Genomic DNA, 25,952 nt, shown 5'->3' with positions numbered 1-25,952 from the left:
ATCTGAAAACCCCTTCCTCTCTCCATCTGAGAACCCCCCTCCCCTCCCCATCTGAGAACCCCACAACACCCCTCCCCACCCCAGTCCCGTTCTCCCATCTGAGAACCCCCTCCCCACTCCAGTTCTTCTCCCATCTGAGAACCCCCTCCTCTCCCGAGAACCCCCACAACACCCCTCTCCTCTCCCATCTGAAAACCCCTTCCCCTCTCCATCTGAAAACCCCTTCCCCTCTCCATCTGAGAACCCCCTCCCCTCCCCATCTGAGAACCCCCACAACACCCCACCCCACCCCAGTCCCGTTCTCCCATCTGAGAACCCCCTCCCCACTCCAGTCCTTCTCCCATCTGAGAACCCATTCCTCTCCCCATCTGAGAATCCCCACAACACCCCTCTCCCATCTGAGAACCCCCTCCCCACCCCAACCCGACTCTCCTGCCACCACCCTACCTTAAAAAAAAAATTTGTGAAGCGTCATTGCAGGCTGCGCCTCGTGTCTGCCCTGCTTGTAAAAGAAATAAATCTCTTCTCCTCCTCGTCGTCAGGCCTCACTGTGTCCCACCCTCGCAGAAATAGGAAGTTACTTCAGAAGAGGGTGGGACACAGTGAGACCCAACGACGAGGAGAAGAGATTTACTTCTTTTACAAGCAGGGCAGACGCGAGGCGCTGCCTGCAACGACGCTTCACAAAATTTTTTTTTAAGGTAGGGTGGGAGGCTGGGAGCAGCGGAAGCGGAGCATCCCCCCACACCTGCTGCCACCCGGGGCGGACCGCCCCTACCGCCTCGCCCTTGCTAGGCCACTGATCAGAGGCAGAGCTCAGACAGATGGGAAAGCAGTCTGTAGCGCCACTCGCCTTCAATGCTGATGCCGGACCCCAAGGTAACAATGTTTAAATTAGAGCCGGCACGCAGAAAGGCGAGGGGCTGCCGGAGGACAGGTCCTGCTTGCATTTCTAGGGAGGGAGGCGCGGGGGTGTTGAACTTGGGGAAGGGGGGGGTGTCCTGCAACTTGAAGGGGAGGGGGGCGTCTTGCAGCTTGAAGGAGAGGGGGCACTCCAACTCGAGGGGGAGGGGGCTGTGGAACTCGAAGGGGAGGGGTCCTGGAACTCGGAGGAGACGGAGGGAGGGAGGGAGGGGCTGGAACTCAGACAACAGAGAGGGACAGAGGGAGGGGGGCTGGAACTCAGACGACAGAGAGGGAGGGAGGGAGGGAGGGAGGGGGCCATGGATCTCAGAGGGGAGGGGGGCTGGAACTCGGATGAGAGACAGGGAGAGAGGGAGACAGGGAGACAGGGAGGGGAGGTAGGGAGTGGGGCATGGAACCTTGCTAGCGCCCGTTTCATTACTCTATGAAACGGGCCTCTTTTACTAGTGTTTAATAAAAACTTTGTGAAGAGAGAGAGAGAGTGGAAGGTGCCTATTCTGGAAGTGCTTATCTGGAAGTTCTGCTGTTTGGCACAGTACCCTTGAGACACCACGGTCGGCCCTGTGATGTAATCTGGAGAGGCTGGCTGTAGGGTACAAGTTGCACCCACTCCTCCGTTAGAGTGGGAGAGAGGAGAGAGAGAGAGGAAGGTACCTATTCTCACTAAAACTGCTCCAGGGACCTGCATACTGCTGTGATGGACCTCACAATTCCATGGTGGTGGACTCCGCTCTCAAAAGAGCCAGAGTACTAGGGACTATGCCTTGGCGCCCCCAGGCAGAGAATCTAGAACCTTGGACTCTTTTGGGAGGAAGGCATATCAGGCCGCTATGCTCGCTGCCAAAATCCAAACATACCAGCTCTTCACGAGCATCCACTTGTGGAACTCAGTGAGGCAACTATCTAGCTTGGTTGATGCACTCCCTCTTTCAATTACACCCAGGGTACAAAAAGAGATTTATTTATTTATTTGTTACATTTGTATCCCACGTCTTCCCACCTATTTGCAGGCTCAGTGTGGCTTATATAGTACCGTAAAGGCGTTCACCAATTCCGGTATGAACAAATACAGTAATGTTGTGGTAGAATAAGGTTCATGTGTACAGACACATTAGGGAATCGTAGAGAGGAAGAGTTATTATATGTCCATTACGAGCTTTGGTTTCGTTGTGTTGCAGGGTACAGGCATTTAAGTTTGGTCGGTAGGGTATGCCTTTTTGAACAGGTTAGTTTTTAATGATTTCTGGAAGTTTAGGTGATCATAAGTTGTGCGTTCCATAGTTGTGTGCTTATGTAGGAAAAGCCGGGTGCATAGGTTGATTTGTATTTGAGTCCTTTGCAGCTTGGGTGGTGGAGATTTAGGTATGTTCATGTTGATCCTGTTGTGTTTCTGGTTGGTAGGTCTATGAGGTCTGTCATGTATCCCGGGGCTTCGCCGTAGATAATTTTATGAACTAGGGTGCAGATTTTGACAGCAATACGTTCTTTGATTGGGAGCCAGTGCAGTTTTTCTTGGAGGGGTTTGGCGCTTTTCCAAATATAAGTCTGGCTGCCGTGTTTTGAGCAGTCTGAAGTTTCTTTGTAATTTGTTCTTTGCATCCCGCATAACTTCCGTTGCAGTAGTCTACTTGGCTTAGTACCATTGATTGTATCAAGTTGCGAAATGTTTCCCTCGGGAAGAATGGTTTCACGCATTTGAGTTTCCACATTGAGTGGAACATTTTCTTTGTTGTAGATTTCACTTGGTTCTCTAGTGTGAGGTTAAGGTCAATTGTAACACCGAGAATTTTCAGGCTGTCTGAGATAGGGAGGGTATAATCTGGGGTGTTTATGTTTGTGGGTTTGTTCGTATTGTATTGGGATGAGAGGATGAGACAGTGTGTTTTTTCTGTGTTGAGTTTTAGTTGAAATGCGTTTGCCCATGAGTCCATGATATTCAAGCTGAGCTTGATTTCGTTGGTGATTTCTGTCAGATAACGTTTGTAAGGAATGTATATTGTGACATTGTCTGCATAGATGAAAGGGTTAAGGCCCTGGTTGGATAAGGATTTGGCTAGTGGGGTCATAATTAGATTGATAAAGGTATGACCCCTCCATCTCCCAGTGGTTACTGACCCCCTCCCCACCCCCCTTAGAAGTGAAAATGACAGTAGATACCAGGCTCTATGACAGCTTCAAGTATCATGGCCATTTTTAATAGAGCAGCAAGCAAGTGTAATACGTAGCCTAGTGGTCATTGCAGCAAAGTTTGAACAACAGGACCCAGGTCTAACTTCCACTTTAACACTTTTATTTCTGTATAAATATGTGAGCCCTCCAGGAACATAGAATTATCTACTGTACCTGAATTTATAAGACACCTGCAAGTATGATGGCTAGTGTAGTGCTGTACAGTGAATGATACATACTTGTAGCAGGTGTTCTCTGAGGACAGCAGGCTGATTGTTCTCACGACTGGGTTGACGTCCACGGCAGCCCCCACCAACCGGAACAAAACTTCGCGGGTGGTCCCGTACGCAGGGCACGCCCACCGCTCATGCGTGGCCGTCTTCCCGCCCGTGCGTGACCGTTCCCGCTCAGTTGAATGACAAGCAAAGATGATCAGAACGCAACTCCAAAGGGGAGGAGGGAGGGTAGGTGAGAACAATCAGCCTGCTGTCCTCGGAGAACACTTGCTACAGGTATGTATCATTCACTTTCTCCGAGGACAAGCAGGCTGCTTGTTCTCACGACTGGGGTATCCCTAGCTCTCAGGCTCACTCAAAACAAGAACCCAGGTCAATTTAACCTCGCAACAGCGAGGGTACAACAGAAAATTGACCTACGAGGAACAACTAACTGAGAGTGCAGCCTGACCAGAATAAATTCGGGTCCTGGAGGGTGGAGTTGGATTTACACCCCAAACAGATTCTACAGCACCGACTGCCCGAACCGACTGTCGCGTCGGGTATCCTGCTGGAGGCAGTAATGTGATGTGAATGTGTGGACAGATGACCACGTCGCAGCCTTGCAAATCTCTTCAATAGTGGCTGACTTCAAGTGAGCCACCGACGCTGCCATGGCTCTGACACTGTGAGCCGTGACATGGCCCTCCAGAGTCAGCCCAGCCTGGGCATAAGTGAAGGAAATGCAATCTGCTAGCCAATTGGAGATGGTGCGTTTCCCGACAGCGACCCCTATCCTGTTAGGGTCGAAAGAAACAAACAATTGGGCGGACTGTCTGTGGGGCTGTGTCCGCTCCAAGTAGAAGGCCAATGCTCTCTTGCAGTCCAATGTGTGCAACTGACGTTCAGCAGGGCGGGTATGCGGTCTGGGAAAGAATGTTGGCAAGACAATTGACTGGTTAAGATGGAACTCCGACACCACCTTTGGCAGGAACTTTGGGTGAGTGCGGAGCACTACTCTGTTGTGATGAAATTTGGTATACGGAGCATGAGCTACCAGGGCTTGAAGCTCACTGACCCTACGAGCTGAAGTAACTGCCACCAAGAAAATGAACTTCCAGGTCAAGTACTTCAGATGGCAGGTATTCAGTGGCTCAAAAGGAGGTTTCATCAGCTGGGTGAGGACGACGTTGAGATCCCATGACACTGCAGGAGGCTTGATAGGGGGCTTTGACAAAAGCAAGCCTCTCATGAATCGAACGACTAAAGGCTCTCCAGAGATGGCTTTACCCTCCACACGATAATGGTAAGCACTAATCGCACTAAGGTGATTCCTTACTGAGTTGGTCTTGAGACCAGACTCTGATAAGTGCAGAAGGTATTCAAGCAGGTTCTGTGCAGGGCAAGAACGAGGTTCTAAGGCCTTGCTCTCACACCAAACGACAAACCTCCTCCACTTGAAAAAGTAACTCTTTTTAGTGGAATCCTTCCTAGAGGCAAGCAAGACACGGGAGACACCCTCTGACAGACCCAACGCAGTGAAGTCTACGCCCTCAACATCCAGGCCGTGAGAGCCAGGGACTGAAGGTTGGGGTGCAGCAATGCTCCGTCGTTCTGCGAAATGAGAGTCGGAAAACACTCCAATCTCCACGGTTCTTCGGAGGACAACTCCAGAAGAAGAGGGAACCAGATCTGACGGGGCCAAAAGGGAGCGATCAGAATCATAGTGCCACGGTCTTGTTTGAGCTTCAGTAAGGTCTTCCCCACCAAAGGTATGGGAGGATAAGCATACAGGAGGCCGGTCCCCCAATGAAGGAGAAAGGCATCCGACGCTAGCCTGCCGTGTGTCTGAAGTCTGGAACAGAACAGAGGCAGCTTGTGGTTGGTCCGAGAGGCGAAAAGGTCCACCGAGGGGGTACCCCACTCTCGGAAGATCTTGCGTACCACTCTGGAATGGAGCGACCACTCGTGCGGTTGCATGACTCTGCTCAGTCTGTCGGCCAGACTGTTGTTTACGCCTGCCAGGTATGTGGCTTGGAGGAGCATGCCGAACTGGCAAGCCCAACGCCACGTCCCGACGGCTTCCTGACACAGGGGGCGAGATCCGGTGCCCCCCTGCTTGTTGATGTAATACATTGCAACCTGATTGTCTGTCCGAATTTGGATAATTTGACAGGACAGCCGATCTCTAAAAGCCTTCAGTGCGTTCCAGGTCGCTCGGAGCTCCAGGAGGTTGATCTGAAGATCCTTTTCCTGGAGGGACCACAGTCCCTGGGTGTGAAGCCCATCGACATGAGCTCCCCACCCCAGGTGAGATGCATCCGTCGTCAGCACTTTTGTGGGCTGTGGAATTTGGAATGGACGTCCCAGGGTCAAATTGGTCCGAATGGTCCACCAGTGCAGTGAAGTGCGGCAACTGGTGGAGAGGCGGATGACATCTTCTAGATTCCCGGTGGCTTGAAACCACTGGGAAGCTAGGGTCCATTGAGCAGATCTCATGTGAAGACGAGCCATGGGAGTCACATGAACTGTGGAGGCCATATGACCCAGAAGTCTCAACATCTGCCGAGCTGTGATCTGCTGAGATGCTCTGGTCTGTGAAGCCAGGGACCGGAGGTTGTTGGCCCTCGCTTCGGGAAGGAAGGCCTGAGCCGTCTGAGTATTCAGCAGAGCTCCTATGAATTCCAGAGACTGGGCTGGCTGGAGATGGGACTTTGGGTAATTTATCACAAACCCCAGCAGCTCCAGGAGGCGAATAGTGCACTGCATGGACCGGAGAGCTCCTGCCTCCGAGGTGTTCTTGACCAGCCAATCGTCGAGATATGGGAACACGTGCACTCCCAGCTTGCGTAGATACGCCGCTACCACCACAAGGCACTTTGTAAACACCCGTGGGGCAGAGGCGAGCCCAAAGGGCAGCACACAATACTGAAAATGCCGTGTGCCCAGGCAGAATCTGAGATACTGTCTGTGAGCCGGCAGTATCGGGATGTGAGTGTATACGTCCTTTAAATCCATGGATCATAGCCAATCATTTTTCTGAATCATTGGCAGAAGGGTGCCCAAGGAAAGCATCCTGAACTTTTCTTTGACCAGGAATTTGTTCAGGCCTCTCAGGTCTAGGATGGGACACATCCCCCCTGTTTTCTTTTCCACAAGGAAGTACCTGGAATAGAATCCCTGCCCTTCCTGCCCGGGTGGTACGGGCTCGACCGCATTGGCGCTGAGAAGGGCGGAGAGTTCCTCTGCAAGTACCTGCTTGTGATGGGAGCTGAAGGATTGAGCTCCCGGAGGACAATTTGGTGGCAGGGAGGCCAAATTCAGGGCGTATACGCACCGCACTATTTGGAGAACCCACTGGTCGGAGGTTATGAGAGGCCACCTTTGGTGAAAAAATTTTAACCTCCCTCCGACCGGCAGATCGTCCAGTATGGACACTTTGAGGGCGGCTATGTTCCCATGGATCCAGTCAAAAGCCCGTCCCCGGCTTTTGCTGTGGAGGCGCAGGGGGCTGCTTAGGCGCACGCTGTTGATGAGAACGAGTGCGCTGGGACTGTCCCTGTGCCTGATGAGGCCTTCGGGCCGGCTGGGTGTACCTACGCTTGGTAAAGGTATAGGGTGCAGCCTGCCGGGCCCGGGAAAAACGTCCACCTGCTGAGGTGGATGCTGAAGGCGCCCGGTGGGAGAGCTTGTCGAGGGCAGTTTCCCGCTGATGCAGTTGGTCCACCAGCTGCTCGGCCTTCTCGCCAAAAATATTATCCCCCCGGCAAGGGACGTCGGCCAGTCTCTGCTGGGTGCGGTTGTCCAGGTCAGAGGCACACAGCCATGAGAGCCTGCGCATCACTATACCTTGGGCCGCAGCACGAGATGCCACGTCACAGGTGTCATATATACCCCTGGACAGGAACTTTCTGCACGCCTTCAGCTGCCTGACCACCTCCTGAAACGGCCTGGACTGCTCCGGCGGGAGCTTGTCGACCAGGTCCGTCAGTTGCTTCACATTATTCCGCATGTGGATGCTCGTGTAGAGCTGGTAAGACTGGATGCGGGTCACGAGCATGGAAGATTGGTAGGCCTTCCTCCCAAACGAGTCCAGAGTGCGAGACTCCCGCCCTGGGGGCGCCGAGGCGGTATCCCTCGAACTCCGTGCCCTCTTGAGAGCAGAGTCCACGACCGCCGAGTCATGAGGCAATTGGGGCCGCATTAACTCTGGGTCCGAGTGGATTCTGTATTGGGACTCTGCTTTCTTGGGGATGGTGGGATTAGATAGTGGTCTCAACCAGTTCCGAAGCAACGTCTCCTTGAGGACATTGTGCAACGGTACCGTGGAGGACTCTCTAGGTGGTGATGGATAGTTGAGGACCTCGAGCATCTCAGCCCTCGGCTCATCCACGGAGACCACGGGAAAGGGAATGCAGATAGACATATCCCTGACGAAGGAGGCAAAGGAGAGGCTCTCAGGTGGCGAGAGCTTTCTCTCTGGTGAAGGAGTGGGGTCGGAGGGAAGGCCCACAGACTCCTCTGAGGAGAAATATCTGGGGTCCTCCTCCTCCCCCCACGAGGCCTCTTCCTCGGTGTCAGACATGAGCTCGTGCAGCTCAGTCCTCAACCGGGCCCGGCTCGACATCGAGGCATGAGGCCTCGGTGGCGTCGTCGAGCGGTGGACTCCCGCGCCGGCGGGGATGAAGCTCCCTCCATCGACGTTGACGGGGACTCCACCTGCGTGGCGGTCGAGACCGGCGCCGCAAGCGGCATCGGCGTCAAAGGCCTCGGCACCAGGCTAGAGCACGCCGGCGCCACAGTCAGCGGCGCCGAGGGCGCAAGCACCCCTGGCGCCGGTACCGTCTGGCGCATCAGCCCTTCCAGGATCCCCGGAAGGATGGCTCGGAGGCACTCGTCCAGGCCCGCTGTCGGGAAAGGCGAGGGGGCCGGTAGAGGCGTCGGTTCCGGAAGCTGCTCGGGTCTAGGAGACTGCACCGAAGTGCTGGCACCCTGACGTGGCAGTACCTCTACTACAGAGGGGGACCTCTCCTCTCGACGCTGCCACTTCCTCAGCGTCGACTCATCTCCGGCGCCGGGAGCCAGATGCATCGAGGACGACCGATGACGGTGCTTCTTCGCCTTCTTGCGGTGCCCGTCATCGGCGCTGGGTGGAATTGAGGAGGAGGAGGTCGATCCCCCTCGGCCTCAAGGGACCGGGTCTGACAGGGTTCGGTCCCGAGGGCCCTGAGTAGAGGGAGTGACCGGGGCCGATTGCCCACGCGGCCTCTCACCCCTGCCTTCGCCGGGAGACAGGCGAGCCGACGGGACCTGTGATCCTGGGGTCGATGCCATCGGTGCTGATTTCGTGGACATCGATACCGGTACCGAAGAACCGGCCGTCGATACCGATGCCATCGAATTCGACGTCGAGGGGCCGGCGCAAGTTCCAAAAAGACGGTCCCGAAGAACTTGCCTCGCTACCTGAGTCTGTTTCCGGAGACTGAGACACAAAGAACACGTCTTGGTATCGTGCTCCGGCCCGAGGCACTGGAGGCACCAAGCGTGAGTGTCGGTCTGCGAGATATGCCGGCTGCACCGACCACACTTCTTAAATCCACTCGGGACCTTCGAGGACATCGACGGAAAAATCGCGTCGGCGAAGTCAAAGTCGTCGATGGTGGCGGTGAAAATCACACCTTGAAAATAAATCGACCGCGCGGCCACAAGGCCGCAACGCGACGCCCCCGCTAAGAGACGAGGGAAAACAAAGTTCAGCGGTTTTTTTTTTTTTAAACTAATAGAAAAAACGGAGAACAACGAAAGGAAAGTGAAAAAAAAGAGAAAATTCGCGGTTAAAGCGCGATCCGGTTTCCGGGGCTGACAGAGAGAGAGACGAACACGGCTCTCTCCAGCGCGGAAAAGAAAAGACTGAGTGCGAACGGTCACGCACGGGCGGGAATACGGCCGCGCATGCGCGGTGGGCGTGCCCTGTGTGCGGGACCGCCCGCGAAGTTTTGTTCCGGTTGGTGGGGGCTGCCGTGGACGTCAACCCAGTCGTGAGAACAAGCAGCCTGCTTGTCCTCGGAGAACTCTGGGTATAGTATGTTCTCTTTTCTGTTCCTGGAGGGCTCACAATAACATATAAAGGAATTAAGGTGGGATTTGGACCTGGTCCCATTGTTTGAAGTCCACTACACTGACCATTAGACCATCCCTCTGTTCTACGGGGATATCTGTGTGGCTATTTTATTTTACACATTATGCCAGGCAGATGTTTTTGTGCATGTTTTTATTTATTTATTTTTTTTAGCATTCATATTTTGGAAGTTTCATTTTGGATGTTTTCTGCATAAGAATGCCCTTGTTATGTATTTTTGAACAGGAAATCCTGATGCATTGCCTGTTTAAATATGGCTGTGAGATGAATGTTTTTTTGGGTTTTTTTTTATGTTAGGAGCATGGCATCACAATTTTGACTTGGATATTCTTTCAAAAATGCCCTCTAAGGGCTCGCACCTGTCCTTCCCACTACCTACAAAGGAGTCCTCAATAAATGCCAGAGTGGAAGGAATATACAAAATGCATCAGAAAGATTGGGTGGAGCTATGTGAAAAGTAAATCAGGAGATCAGAAGTGGGGGCAAAGAAAATGATTGGGGAGCAATATGTAGAAAGGGGATCAAGAGAGAAACACGCTTTACAAGCCACCTGCCCATGATCACTGGGAGCATCTCTATTAAGGAAATGATGCTCTGGGGAGAGTTAATAACATAATTTTGCATAGTAATGAGGTGCTTTGCATACATTTGCATGTGTTACCTGTCATTATTGCATAATGTGTGTTGTAGTGAAACATCCGGTGTAAAACTGCATTATTGACAAATAATATAACATTATTCCCATAATGCAGTTTACTAAATAGAGCCCCTAGATAGCTCTGAAACTTATCCTCCATCCTCTATACAAAGTTTTGTGCAATGTTAATAAATTAGTAATTTGTTAAGATAAAACATTTCATTCCAATCTCTAGATGTGAGATGATACTTACTCTCTTTCATACCATTGATTTCCCACTTCTTCAGGATGATTCATGGAAGAATTTACTGCATGCCCATTGCAAGTTTCTGAATTGGATATTGCCATATGTTTTCCACTTATTTCAGAAGTACCCTCAACTCTATTGCATGTCTCTTTCCTGCTGTCATTTTGATCTGGTGGACCACCTTCTACTGACTCACAGTTGTCATATTTTTTCTGGCTTGGAAGCATTTTACTGATGTCATGTTCTACATTTATGCTCTGCAGTGTACTAGTTTCCTCTGTGGTCAATGAACTGCTTGCTGCTTTAATTTTACTAGGCTCATCTAGCCTTATCTCTTCACAGTTTTGCTCATTTGTAAGACACTTATCAGCCACATCTGAGTTTTCATCTTTCTGGATACCATCATCTTGATCAGGTAATATGGTGGGTGACTGATGTAAAATATCATTGTATTTGCTTATAAAATCTTCAAGTTGGTTTTCTGTGTGCTCAAGACATGAGGTTATATCTTGCAGTACTTCACACACTCTAGCCAGAAAATCCACAAGTACTATACAAAAAAAAAAAAAAAAAAATTCAGAAAATAAAATATTTACAACCATACTTCTTACCTGTACAAACAGAAAAGATTCAGTGAAATTCAGCAAAGTAGCTTTACATAGTAACTGAATACCACTTATTTAGTCCACAATTGTCATAAATAAAGGACAAGAAAAGTATTCAAGAAGGTGTTTCATATTTAGCAATAGGTACTTAATGCATTTTAAGGCATCATTTTGTGTTAAACTAATGTATTGTTTCACTCTGTTAACTTGCACATTTGCTCCATTTTTGCGAAGTGGACCATTTAACATAAATTCACAAATCTGTTATTTGTATACCTGAAAACTTTGGGGGCCTTTTTACTAAAATGCTGTAAATGCAAAGGTTATGCTGTCACTGTTGGAAGTGTGTCCAGAATGTTCTCTGTAGTTAGCACACAGAAAAACACTTTACTGTGCATTATGGATATTTGCAACTAGCACAGATGTACATAGGAAGTAATTGTATAACTGGGCGCCCCATATTATGCACTCAATGGGCACAAAGTAGAAGCCTATTCTATAACAGAATCTAGGTGCCTAGGTTCTATTATAGAATGCTAGTGTAGGCAGCTGTCAACGTGCGTAACAAAGAAAATACAAATACACAATAAGGCAGACCAAAAGATTTTACTATAAATCTAAAATAGGGACAGATTACAAAGACACAAAGAAATTATACCAACTCGTGAACTCCTAGACACCAACTCGGTCACTTCAACGAATACAGATATACCATCAGCAGATAAACTTGCTAAGTATTTCAATTAAAACATTATAAACCTATGCAATACGCTACCTCAAGCCACCACTGACATCGATCACTTCCTTAATGAGTTGGACCCTATCACTGGAGCATACCCGGCTGACCGGACTTGGCTAAACTTCGCCCTCCTTACCATCGAAACAGTTATCCAGGTGATTAGCAGGTTCTCCAACACTCACTGTAAACTAGATACCTGCTCCAGCTACCTAATGAAATCTGCCCCTGACTGCTTCATAGAAGACCTCACATTCCACCTAAATTATATGCTTCAGCAAGGTCTCTTCCCCAAGGAAAATGGAAATATCCAACTCACCCCGATACCAAAAGACACCAAGAAAAAAACAAATGAAATCACTAATTACTGTCCAGTAGCATCGATCCCGTTAGTAGTCAAACTGATGGAAAGCATGGTAACCACAGAGAAAAACCACACGGGGTGTGGAGGTGCACTTGATCTCCACAGGACAAAAAAGCAAAAACAAAAAAAGGGGTGGGGAAGACTCCTGAGGAAGGCACTACGGCGCCGAAACACGGCTATGTTGAGTCACCTATTCACAATAAAAATCATTGTTTTAACTAATTTATACGTCTGCCCCATTGTTTGAATAGAGCCTATTTTCCCCACCCCTTTTTTTGTTTTCGCAAGCATGGTAACCAAACAACTTACAGATTATATCAACAAATTCTCAATATTACACGAATCACAGTCAGGTTTCCACCCCCTCCACAGCACTGAAACAGTGTTACTCACTCTCCTAGCCAAATTCAAGCAGGAAATAGCAATAGCAATAGGCAAAAACATCCTTCTCCTCCAATTCAACATGTCTACTGCAATCGACATGGTAAATCAGAATATATTAATAAGATTACTAGATAAGTTCAGGATTGGTGGAAACATACTTAGCTGGATCATAGGCTTCCTAACTACAAGAACCTACCAAGTAAAATCAAACTCTAGCATATCATCACCGTGCACACCAATCCTCTTCAACCTAATGATGGCCCCACTAGTCAAGTCCTTATCCACCCTAGGTCTTAACCCTTTCATATATGCAGACGATGTCATAATATACTTCCATACAAATCCAAACTGACTGAAATCATCAACAAAATCAAACTCAGATTAAACACCATGGACTCATGGGCAAATGCATTTCAGCTAAAACCAGTGGTGTGCTGGAGCCGGCTCGCACCGGCTCGCAAGAGCCAGTTGTTAAACTTTTTAACATCTTGCAAGCCGGTTGTTCTGCAGGGCGAGCCGGCTCCGGTAAATGAGGTAAGCATGGCAGGAGGGCGCCACAAGCCATGCTTACCTCATTTACCACCTCCCACCACTGCCCTCATTTGCCTGCGCCACCCTGGGGGGGGGGGTTAAAACTTTTTTATTACCTCCATCTGGCCGCGTCATTGAAAGCCCTGGCCGTCTCTAGGCTTCCCTTCGTGAGTTCGTTCCCTCGGGGTCCCGCCTTCTGATGCCATTTTCTCTTTCTGTGAGGGCGGGACTCTGAGGGAACAAACTCGAAGGGAAGGCTAGAGACGGGCAGGGCTTTCAATAACGCGGCTGCTTTGATGGAGGTAATCAGGGGAGCGAGGAGAATCACTGGGTATGGGTGGCTGGAGGGGGGGTAGGGGAGAGAAGAGAATCGCTGGGTACGGGTGGCTGAAAGGGGGGCAGGGGAGAGAAGAGAATCGCTGGGTACGGGTGGCTAGAGGGAGGGCAGGGGAGAGGAGAGTTGCTGGACATGGGTGGATTGAGGGGAGGGCAGGGGGGAGAGGAGGGTTGCTGGACATGGGTGCATGGAGGGGAGGGCAGGGGGAGAGGAGGGTTGCTGGACATGGGTGGATGGAGGGGAGGGCAGGGGGGAGAGGAGGGTTGCTGGACATGGGTGCATGGAGGGGAGGGCAGGGGGAGAGGAGGTTTGCTGGATATGGGTGGATGGAGGGGAGGGATGCCAGACATGGTTGGATGGAGGGGAGGGCAGGGGAGACAGAAGAAATGCTGGACATGGATGGAGGGGAGGGAAGAGTGAGGAAGGAGATGAGGGAAAAGGAAGAGAGGAGAAAAACTGCATATGGATGAAGAAAATAGGCAGAAGCTGGACCCACTGGACAGTCAAGTCTGTGGAGGACCCAGCTTTTACTTACGGATGTAGGGCAAGAAATGAAGAAGAAAGGCGGAAAGTAAAGAAATAAATGGAAAGGAAGCCCTGGAAACGGAGTTAAGAGGACAGATAGCAGCAGAATCGGATACTGGGCCAGCATGATCAGAAAAACAAAGTCACCAGACAACAAAGGTAGAAAAAATAATTTTATTTTCATTATAGTGTTTGGAATATGTCCACTTTGAGAATCAGGTGCTCAACATTAAAAGTTTATATTTATTTACTTATTTATGGCATTTTATCCCATATTAAACATGAATTAGATTGGAACCTGGGATCATTTATTTTTTTTTCCTGGAGTAATGCATTGCCCCCCCCCCCCCCAGGCTCTCTCCCTGGCTATAGCCAGCTCTGCAATTTGGGGGGGGGGGGGAGGCGCAGAGGTGGACGAGGGGCGCAGAGGTAGACCGGGGAGAGAGCATGTTGTTAAACATTTACCAGCACACCGCTGGCTAAAACTCAATAAAGAAAAAACACATTGTTTCATCCTCTCATCCCAACACAGCGCGGACAACCCCATAACTAAACACCCCAGACTACATCCTTCCTATCTCAGACAGCCTGAAAATCCTCGGTGTTACAATAGACCGTAACTTAACACTAGACAGCCAAGTGACATCCACAACAAAGAAAATGTTCCACTCAATATGGAAACTCAAACGCTTGAAACAATTCTTCCCGTGGGAAACATTTCGCAACCTGGTACAATCAATGGTACTAAGCCACTTAGACTACTGCAATGGAATTTATGCGAGATGCAAGGAACAGGCCATGAAGAAGCTTCAGACCGCTCAGAACACGGCAGCTAGGCTTATATTTGGAAAAACACGATATGAAAGCGCAAAACCTCTCAGCGAAAAACTACACTGGCTCCCAATCAAAGAATGCATTGTCGTCAAAATCTGCACCCTGGTTCACAAAATTATCTACGATGAAGCCCCTGGATACATGTGTCAGGTTGTCAGGTTCAGAGCCCGCGGGGCCGGGCTCTGGAGCAAACGTGAGCCCTTGGGCTGCTGCCGAGGAGCGACAGCAGCAGGCAAAACCCACCAACCAACACTGGGCAAGCACACCAGCAGGGACTGCAGGCACCGCCCAGCGAGCTGTAACACATGAACTGGAATCCCCCAGACTGGAGGACACAGGACTGGAACACTGGATGGGAACACACCGGACTGGAACACACACTGGACTGGAGAATACTGGACTGGTCCGTACAGCTTCACCTGCACTTAGCCACTGCCCCCCAAGGGTTGTGCCCCTGGGTTTGGGTGGCCGGCAGGACTTACCGGAAACCGGATGACACAGGGACCAAGACTAGAATAAGCTTGAAACTGAAGTGCTCCTAAATCCTAAACTGGCAAAAAGTGTTCCTAAGCCCGACACCAACAGAAGAGCTCCTAACCCCTACACTAACAGCAGTGCTCCTAACAGAAACTAACAGGGGTGCCCCTACGCCCTACACTAACAGAAGTGCAGGGAAGCCACAAAGGAAAAGCAAGGAAGAAAAAACACAAGAACTAGCAAAGGTGCTTCCTAAGCACCAAGCTACAGCTGTGCCCCACAGCACTAAACTAACCAAGCACTAAACCCACAGAAGTGCTTCTAACAGAAACTAACAGGGGAGCAGGGGAGCCACAAGGGAACAAGCAGAAAAGCCAAATACACAAACAACAAAGGTGCTTCCTAAGCACTAAACTAGCAAGGGTGCTCCAAGCACCAAACTCCAGCACTACACTAACAGAAGTGCTTCTCACCATAACAACAGGGAAAGCAGGGGAGCCAAAGGGAAAAAGCGGAAAGCTAAACACACAGTCACCAGTGCACACTGCATTAACACTAACCTGGACCTTTAGCAAAAGCAAGCAGGGAAACTAGACACAAAGTCAGAAGTGCACACTGCACCACCCTACCTCAAGCAAATGCAACCGTTGCAAAGGCCCTGAAGGGAAGAACACCACTTCCTTATCAAGGCCCTCCCAGATGATGTCACACTCCCTAGAGCCAGGCAGACAGCACACTGAAACCCTGAGAGGCCCAACCCACACCAATGCAGCACCGTGAAGCTCTTGAAGCCAGTACACCCAAAGAGAGGTAGAGCTAACTCAGTCCACACACACAGCTGTAGTAAAGTGAAACAATTAGAGTCATGCTCCTGGAAGCTGCCAGCATAGAGGGAGAGAGCTAGCTCAGAAAGGACAGACAAAAGAAACAGAAGCCAGCTAAGAAGCTGACCCCCAGGAAAAAGGTAAGTTTGAGAGGGGTTCTGACCACAGTCATAACAACATGATAGACTTGATCGACTTACCAATTAGAAACACATCAGAATCAACAAGAAAATATCTAAATCTGCACTACCCAAGCTGCAAAGGCCTCAAATACAAATCAACGTACGCATCCAGCTTTTCCTACATAAGCACACAACTGTGGAACACATTACCAAAAGCCTTGAAAATGACGCACGACCACCTAAACTTCCGGAAATCGCTAAAAACTAACCTATTCAAAAAGGCATACCCTGCCGATCCAACCTAAATGCCTTATCTCTGTGACACACAAAACTAAAGTACGTAATGGACATAACTCAACTCATCCGTTGTACGATCCCCTAATTTTGGATGTGCCATATGAACTTTATCCTACCACAACATCACTTTGTATTTGTTCTCACCGGAGCCGGGAAACGCCTCTCCGGTACTATGTAAGCCACATTGAGCCTACAATATGTGGGAAAATGTGGGATACAAATGTAACAAATAAATAAACATGTAGGTGCTCACATTTGTGCCAGTCATAGAGCAGGCGAAAGTGCATGGACCTAAGTGTGGCAAGGACATGTTTAACCTACAGTATTCTGTAAATTAAATGCTTAAGTGGGAGCCTAACCTATATCTCTCCCATGTGGCATCCCTGTGTACACCGACATAAGAACATAAGATTAGCCATACTGGGTAAGTCCAATGGTCCTTCTAGCCAAGTACCCTATTTCCAACAGTGGCCAATCTACTTCGCAAGTACCTGGCAGAAACCCAATTAGTAGCAACATTCCATATTCTGTCTCCATATTCATGGAGGTAGGGTATATTGTGATGTATATTTAATATGAGTATTATTTGTATTTATTGCATTGTCTGTGTAATAGATAGTACTATGTACTGGGATTTCTTTTCCCTCCCCCATCCTCCTATTGTTTGCAGTATCCTGTGATTGACTCCTTGTGAGCTTTCTATATTGGCTGTTACTTCTGAGCTAGGGCCAGCCCTCCCCCTTTGCCCCTGCGAGCTGTATGAGAGAGCCAAGTCTTTCTATCATGCTTTGTGATCAGCCGTTGTTCTAGGGCTGATCCCCCCCCCCCCCTCCTTAATCTTCTGTAATTCCATCAAGATTTTTCACCATTTCCCCAAGTCATTCCCCATTTATTTTCCCTGAGTTTCTCCCCCTTATTCTCAACAAGAGAATAGAGAGATGCCTGCATCCTCTCTCTCTCTCTCTCTCCCCCCCCCCCCTTTCCACAAGGCAACATTCTGGCACAAAGCCAAGATTTGCTCTGCAAAGGTGCATAAGAAAAAAAAAAAGCAAAAGTATTCTAAGAAGAGAAAAAACACAAATTGGGGTTTAATTTTACCTGTGCAAGGCTATGGAATATTATGAAGTAGTTGAGCAGTCTAGCACATGTTAGTTTTATCGTGAGCCCTTGTGCCTAGGCCAAGGCCTAGGAAGGACCTTGGCCAAGGCCTAGGGTAGACCAAACAGGCGCTATGCAGTAACAAGGGTGACGAAGCCCAGCACACACAGAGAAATCATCAAGCACTACCAGAAAAGGGAACTAGACCACTCATGTGGGCCGCAAGGCTGAACGCGAACTCACTCCTACAGAGTTCAAGCATACGGGCCGCAAGGCCAAACTGGAACCCAATCATATACTAGGGAAGGGAAAAAAACAATGAGAGGTCCCAAAGGGGACTAGAGCTCAGGCGGTGCACCAGTGCCAGGCACTGACACCAAGGGAAAGAAGTCAGACCAAACAGGCAGATACAGACAACAACCAGAGGGGGAGAATGCAGACAAAGGCTACACAGAACCCAGGTAGCAGAAGGCAGTTCTCTACAGTAGGTAAAGGGGTAAGGCAGGGTCAGAGACTCATGGGTCCTGAAGGAGCAGAGCTCCACAGATAAGGCAGAGAAGGAAAAGACAGACAGAAGAGAGGGATTGCTAGAATCCACAAGGCGGAGAGGGGCCAGAGCCCCCCAGAGTCAAGTAACAAACACAGCACACCAAAGGAAAAGCAGACTAAAAGAAAAGGCAGCTGCTATCTATAAAACCAGGAAAGGGGAAAGAGCTAAATAACAAACACTGCACACAGTGAGTAAAAGCAGATTACAGAGCAAGGCTGCTTAAAGAAGCAGGGCACACAAGAGCCAAATAACAAGCACTGCACACAAGGGGTTAAATCAGGCTACAGAGCAAGGCAGAATAAAGAAGCAAGGCTTGCAAGAGCACACTAGGAGTCAAAGCAAACCACGGAGAAAGGCTGACTAAAGAAGCAGGGCTCACAAGAGCCAAGTAACAATCACGGCACACAACGAGATAAAGCAGATTACAGAGCAAGGCTGCTTAAAGAAGCAGGGCTCACAAGAGCCAAACAACAAGCACTGCACACAAGGGGTTAAAGCAGGCTACAGAGAAGACAAAACAAACAAAGAAGGAACAAGCTACCATGAACAGGTCAATACCCAAAGCAGGGAAGGGAGAGGCAACGCAAACGGAGAGACAGCAGACACAGCTGCACAGCAGTGAATCAATCAGGGAGAAAGCTAGCTACAACCAACACACACAGAAACCATAGACAAGGGGAAAAGCAACCAAACTACAGAGAGCACACCCTATGCCATGAACACAGGCTAAGTAGGACAATGAGAGCTCACAGCTGCTAGGGATAATGCTAAAGTGACTACTGTAGGGAGAAGTTAAAATAAGATCTGATTATTGTGGACTAAAGATGAGCAATAGATCATGATGTGATTGAATTTAGATTGGGTTTTTTTTGTATTTCCTGTATATTGTTATGACTAATAGTCATCTTTTCTGAACTCAAGATTGTACTTGATTTAAACTGTAAAAGTGATAAATAAAAAAAAATAAAATAAAAAAATAAGATCTGATGTCTGACGTCTGCTGCCTTAGAGAGGCCAATCAGGAGTGAGTTCCAGTCATTCCCCTGCCTGTCCCAATAGAATCATAACAGCATAAAAGGTACAACACAAGCCAGTATGGGCAGTGATAAGGAATCAGAAAGATCCAAAAGACTACATATGCCTAATAAACCCAGAAAGATGTATGAAACTGAAGTAGAAATGAAAGGCACAGAATCACACACTTCCACGTCAGGGGAAAATCAGTCTCAACATTCAGACAACTCCATACACAGTTCTAGAAATGCTAGAAGATGTAGGTCGGTGATGGCGAACCTATGGCACGTGTGCCAGAGAGGGCACGCAGAGCCCTCTCCCTTGGCACGCGCCGTCGCTGGTCTGCCCACGCTCCCTCCCCCGAACACCAGTTCACTGCCTCCCGCCCTCTCTCCAACCCAACAAGCATCAGGCCGCCCGCCCGTCCTCCCTCCCTCCCAGCACCAGGAACCCCCCCCTCCTCCTATGAAATTAAAAAAGCATACCATCCTCGGGGTTAAGGCAGCGTGCAGCGGCAGTGAAGCGCATGTTCTTCGATTGGCATGCCTTCGGCCTTCCCTTCTGTCTCTCAAGCTCTGGTCCCACCCCTCATAGGAAGGTGGTGTTGTTGGGTAGAGTTATTGAAGATGGGACCTCGATTCTTTGATTCCGTAACCAGAGAATCTTAGTCTTTTGGGTATTCAATTTCAGTTTGTTTGCTAGGGCCCAAGTATGAATAGAGTTCATCCCAGTTGCTACTGATCGGGTAGGGTCTTGGTGCGAGGATGTCAGAGGTAGGAGGAGCATGATGTCATCCGCGTATGATAGTAGTAGTTCTCCTGATCCCAGGTGACTAGAGCTAAGGGAAGACATGAGGAAGATGAACAGGATTGTGAGAGAGCAGGGACCCTTGGGAAACCCCACATTTTGGAATCCAATATTTGGAAATGTTATTGTTTTGTTTAACTGAGTAACTTTGGCTTCAGAAGAATTTTGTTGAACCATTTGAGGACTTGGCTGGTAATTCCAATCTGATTCAGCAGTCTAGTAGCATTACATGATCCACTGCATCGAATGCTGCTGAGATGACAAACTGAAGTAGAAGCACCTGATCCCCCTTGCATAGGTATTGTTTGACATACATTGTTAGTACTAAGAGCAGGGTTTCAGTGCTGTGTGTGGATCTGAATCCGAATTGTGACTGGTATAGTGTGGAGAATGTGTTCAGATATTTGGAGAATTGATTACTTACATATGATTCAAGCATCTTTGAGTGGCATATTTGTCAATAGGCGATAATTTGCATTGGAGGCGGAGTCTCACCCTGATCCCTTTAGAAGTGGTGTGAGGACGATTTTGCCCATATATGAAGGAAGAGAGTCAGAATCTAGTATCTAGTAGTCCATTCAGGCAGTCTGTTAACCAATTAACTACTTCCGTTGGGGTAATTTGGAAAAGGAATTCTGGACAATAGTCTAGGAAGCAATGTGAGTGTGAACATTTTATTAGTAGTGATTTTACGTCTTCAGTAGATAGTGGTTGGAATGATTCCCATAGTTGGTTTGCTTTAATTCCCTGACTTGAATTTGGGGTAGAGATGTCCCCTGAGTCATGGGTTTTTAAGTTCTTGTCTTTTGGGTTCTGCTTGGCTACGTTGGCTCTAATTTGATTGACCTTCAAAGTAGTCAGCTAGGTTTTGAGGAGAAGGGTGTGTTTGTTGCTCTCTAATAGGAGAGTGGCTGGAGGTTAGGTTCCTAACTAGGGTGAGTAGTTTTGTTTTTTTATTATTGTTAAGGGTGTCCTGGCCCACCAGACAGCTGTAGTATTTTTGCTTGGAGCTGGTTACCTTTTGTTTATAGTAACAAAAAGGAGATTTTCCATTTGGATCTATCAACAGTAGCTTTGTTTTTTCTCCATTTCTTTTTGTTTTAGTTGTGATAGTTCTTCTGAGAACCATGGTGATTTTTGAGATGCTTTAACTTTTTTGGTAGTTATTGGTGCTATTTTGAGAACCATTTGACTTTGATATCCCAGACCGATGTTACAGATTCTTGCATGGGGCTTTCAAGGGGAAGGACGTTTTTTTTTAGTTCATTCCACAAGCTGGATTCATCGATTTTCCCTCTTGTGGTGATAAGTTTAATAGGGTGATGGTTTGGGTGGTTCAGAAGGCAAATATTAAAGGTCAAGTCCAATTGGAAATGGTCTGACTATGGTATTGGCTTCCATGTGGTAGATCCAATTAGGTTGGTAGGATGGGATGTAAGGAAATCTAAAGTGTGGCCTAGCTCATAGCAAGTTCAGTTGTTCTCAAGAATGATTTAAAATTATGTGTGTTGGCATCCCCATCATTCTCTAGATGTAGGTTTAGATCTCCTAGGACAACTACATTGGGAAACTGAGACATAGCAGATGAGATGATCTCCATTATGGTAGGTTCAGCCTTAGTCCATGGTCCTGGTGGACAGTAGATAAGGAGTAGGGCAATCTGATTGGTTCCTTTGGAGTAGTCATGGAGTTTACATAGCATATATTCCAGTTCTGGGAGGACTCCTGTACTAAGGATATGTGTAGAAAGCTCTTAAAAATGAATGCTAGACCTCCTTTTTTATTTAGTCTTGGAGAATGTTGTATCCGGGTGGGTATAAGTGGGGTAGTATCGGGCTATTGACTTCTGTGAGCCATGTTTCAGAAATAAACAAAAATCCTAGATCGGATGATTCTAATAGTTCCCTTATTAATAAGGCCTTGTTCACCACGGATCTTGCATTGATATGGTTTGCTGGTGCAGGTGTTGAATGAGCACTGTGGACTGGGACTAATGATTCTTTGGTCAAGTTCAGAAGAGATTGTGTGCTGGGTCGAGCATTGGGCTTGGTGAGATGCCTATGGACAGATGTGATACCAATTCCACTGGCAATTCTCGTAAGTATGTCTTAATAGAACCACAGTTGTAATCCGTCTAACTAGATAAGGTTCTCAATTATTCAATTAATATATACCACAACTCTTAATCACTTATATCATTATCGATTTTAATGGTGACCTCAGTGGTGCTCATTGCTAGTACATTGGCATAGCAATGGATCCAGCACCCACCTCTTCATTGGCTCACCCGATTATCATATAGTAACATAGTAAATGACGGCAGAAAAAGACCTGCATGGTCCATCCAGTCTGCCCAACAAGACAAACTCATATGTGCTACTTTTTGTGTATACCCTACTTTGATTTGTACCTGTCCTCTTCAGGGCACAGACCATATAAGTCTGTCCAGCACTATCCCCGCCTCCCAACCACCAGCCCCGCCTCCCACCACTGGCTCTGGCACAGACCGTATAAGTCTGCCCAGCAATATCCTCGCCTCCCACCACTGGCTGGCTCTGCCACCCAATCTCGGCTAAGCTCCTTAGGATCCATTCCTTCTGAATAGGATTCCTTTATGTTTATCCCATGCGTGTTTGAATTCTGTTACCGTTTTCATTTCCACCACCTCCCGCGGGAGGGCATTCCAAGCATCCACTACTCTCTCCGTGAAAAAATACTTCCTGACATTTTTCTTGAGTCTGCCCCCCTTCAATCTCATTTCATGTCCTCTCGTTCTACTGCCTTCGCACCTTCGGAAAAGGTTCGTTTGCGGATTAATACTTTTCAAATATTTGAACGTCTGTATCATATCACCCCTGTTTCTCCTTTCTTCCAGAGTATACTTGTTCAGGTCATCAAGTCTCTCCTCATACGTCTTGTAACGCAAATCCCTTACCATTCTCGTAGCTTTTCTTTGCACCGCTTCAATTCTTTTTACATCCTTCGCAAGGTATGGCCTCCAAAACTGAACACAATACTCCAGGTGGGACCTCACCAACGACTTATACAGGGGCATCAACACCTCCTTTCTTCTGCTGGTCACACCTCTCTCTATACAGCCTAACAACCTTCTAGCTACGGCCACCGCCTTGTCACACTGTTTCGTCGCCTTCAGATCCTCGGATACTATCAACCCAAGATCCCTCTCCCCGTCCGTACCTATCAGATTCTCCCCGCCTAACACATACATCTCCCGAGGGTTTCTATTCCCTAAGTGCATCACTTTGCATTTCTTCGCATTGAATTTTAATTGCCAAACCTTAGACCATTCTTCTAGCTTCCTCAGATCCTTTTTCATGTTTTCCACTCCCTCCCGGGTGTCCACTCTGTTGCAGATCTTAGTATCATCCGCAAATAGGCAAACTTTACCTTCTAACCCTTCGGCAATGTCACTCACAAATATATTGAACAGAATCGGTCCCAGCACCGATCCCTGAGGCACACCACTACTCACCTTTCCCTCCTTCCGAGCGAATTCCATTCACCACCACCCTCTGGCTTCTGTCCGTCAACCAGTTCCTAATCCAGTTCACCACTTCGGGTCCTATCTTCAGCCCTTCCAAAAATACTTTAACCCTAATTTTGACTTTTTCAAATAATGGGTACTTATCTTTTACGTGTGTCAGACTGGGAGTTAAACACGTCCGACATGCATGTTTCACCCATACATAGGCTGTCTCAAGGACTCTCCCCTAGAAAAAATCAAAAAAAGATGTGGGCATGGAACACTGTGGCCAGGTATCACAGCTCTCTAAAAGGTGTCTGCTAGAGGACCTAGTGACGTTTAAATGTGTATATTGGCTATATGTGCAAATGGTGATTTCTGAATACTGCTATTTAAACATCTAGAAGCCTGATATATACAGATTCAAAGGAGTGTGAGCGTGGTTTAGGAGGGCTGAGAAATTATGGCGCTTATTTTAGAACTGCTATTCATGTTTTATAAGTGCAAAAATTAGCCTTTAGAAGTGTATGTTGTTTGCACATCTAAATCCTGTTTTTATAAAGCTAGGATATACACATCTAAAACACAGAGATATTCATATGGTGTGGTCTGGCATATTTTGGATGGGACTAGGATACAAGCGCCATCCCACGCCCAAGTCCTGGGAATGCTTCCTCAAACTATCAGTAATGTTACACACATAAAGGATGAAAGCATGTCAGTGTTGGCAATGAGTATGTAGCACTCCCTGTCAATTAGATTTCATATTGAGATAAGCAGTGAGCACAGAGCCCATGTATCTGAATGGAATTACAAATCCCCTTAATCATAGGAGCCAGCTCAATGTGTGCCTGTTGATGCTGAACAATCCCAGTGTTGAGCAAGCTCTTTCATTGTGTCCAGGCAGGATTAATTTGTGTTGTGCTTTGCACCCCCCAAACATTTTGAAATTTTGGTGCCTATGCTCTTAATTCAAATAAATCCTACAAATGTTCAAACGTTTAGGGAACCATTAAGTTTAACCAACCATGAGCATGCTCAGATTTTATGCATACTTGGCTCATGTGCAAGAACTGAGCAAGCACAGGGTGCCAGCGCTAGCAGCTCAGGAACATTGCGGTTGACTGCTGAGCTTGGCTATGGGGAGTTCTGGGTGCCTTCAGATGATGTCTTCAACTGGTAGGGTTTGGGGATCCCCCACCAACTATGTTATGTAAATTTAAAGTTGAACTGGGGGGTGATGTGCCGGGGGGGGGGGGGCAGGGGAGGGAGCAGAGAGGAAATGCATCATGCCTTCCCATTTTGCTGGTTGGCCCCCTGCAAATTTACACGACTACAGCTGACACACAAACTGTACAAGTTATTGACAGAAGATATAAGCAAGGCTAGTAGCATTTTTTTTTATTTAAATAAAACATTAGAAAAGTTTCAGGTGAATCAAGCTATTAAACTGTTATTAGGCAGCTAGACTAGAGGGATCACCGCTTCTTGCTTTTAAGAATTAGAACCGGAAATGATACTGTGGCACTTCCAACTGACCCAAATCAGCCATTGTTAGAAACCAGATACTAGACTCAGTGGACAGCTAGTCTTAAAAATGATGGCACTTTCCATCTTCTTATGTTTTTCATTAGTTTAATCTGACAATTTTATACAATTTCTAAGCATAAATATATCACAAAATATCAACAATTTCCTAGCAGTTGCAGGTCCAAAATACTGTATGGACTAAATTAATTTTGTATGTCAATTGACTCTGATACTATACTACAATAAATCATATATATTACATGCATGTAAATTCTTATTTCCTTACCTTGGCTTGAAGTTAGTTGCCTGTAATGGTCCTGAAGAGATGTCAGTAGCTGAGAACTTGCTTGCATGGTATTTGATGTGTACTTCAGTTGCTGATGAAGGGCATTTCTAAGCTCTTGGCTCAAAGAAATCAGTTGAAGTACAGATTTTCTAACGTCTTCATCATCTTGACCCTCAGGTATATCCACACAGTGTTTCATTACCTGGATTTTCTGCCACATTTGTTCCAGTACCAGGCTTAGTTTGCTGTCCTCAAATGTGACATTTTCTGTAAGTTCCATTGTAACAATAATGCCAAATGCAAGAGAAACCAGCTTTCTCAGCTTCAGGGCACTTGAAGAATTCTTTGCCAGCCTAGGCTCAAAAAGGTACTAATTATGGTGTCTCAAAGGAACAAACTAGAAGTGTTTCTTAGTTCAGCTGGATAATGTACCTGACTCAGGTTGCTATTGACAGATTAAAGTTACTAGGGTAATAAGAAGGCGTGTCTTGCCCAGAAGTGAAGGGAAAGGAGCGAACAGAGCCAATAAGTCTTTCAGTGAATGTTTCTTTGCTACTGTCATTTAACAATAAAAAGAAAACAAAATAGGACTGATTACAATTTAGTTTATAAATGCTCATGCTATGTTTAGCATATAGTAGAAAGAGCCTTCAATGTAAACTATTTAAAATCTTGTTACTTGCCTCTGACTGCAGATAGGAGGCAGGGACCTAAACCGTGATCTCACAATGTGCTTGGGTGAGTCCCTAACCTCCAGGTCTTTCTTTCTAGCTCTTCTTCAGCAGCTACCCTTACCAGTCATGCTAGTGAAGTGAC

General features: G+C 47.5%; 1 protein-coding gene across 1 annotated transcript in view; it reads right to left on the bottom strand.

Moving 5' to 3' along the window:
* DTHD1 (death domain containing 1) overlaps positions 1 to 25,507 on the bottom strand; it is a 106,407-nt gene extending 80,900 nt beyond the window's left edge. Inside the window, exons 1-2 of the mRNA XM_030192615.1 lie at positions 25,137 to 25,507; positions 10,338 to 10,881 (exon numbers count right to left, since the gene is read on the bottom strand). Of these exons, the coding sequence (XP_030048475.1) occupies positions 10,338 to 10,881; positions 25,137 to 25,416 (824 nt within the window). The 5' untranslated portion in view covers positions 25,417 to 25,507. The remainder of the gene's footprint in view (positions 1 to 10,337; positions 10,882 to 25,136) is intronic.
* Positions 25,508 to 25,952: the final 445 nt, after the last annotated feature.

This window comes from Microcaecilia unicolor, chromosome 2, assembly GCF_901765095.1.
Source record: "Microcaecilia unicolor chromosome 2, aMicUni1.1, whole genome shotgun sequence".
Lineage (NCBI taxonomy): Eukaryota > Metazoa > Chordata > Amphibia > Gymnophiona > Siphonopidae > Microcaecilia > Microcaecilia unicolor.
Note: the sequence above shows the minus strand (reverse complement) of the source record. Positions and strands in the feature narration are given on the sequence as shown.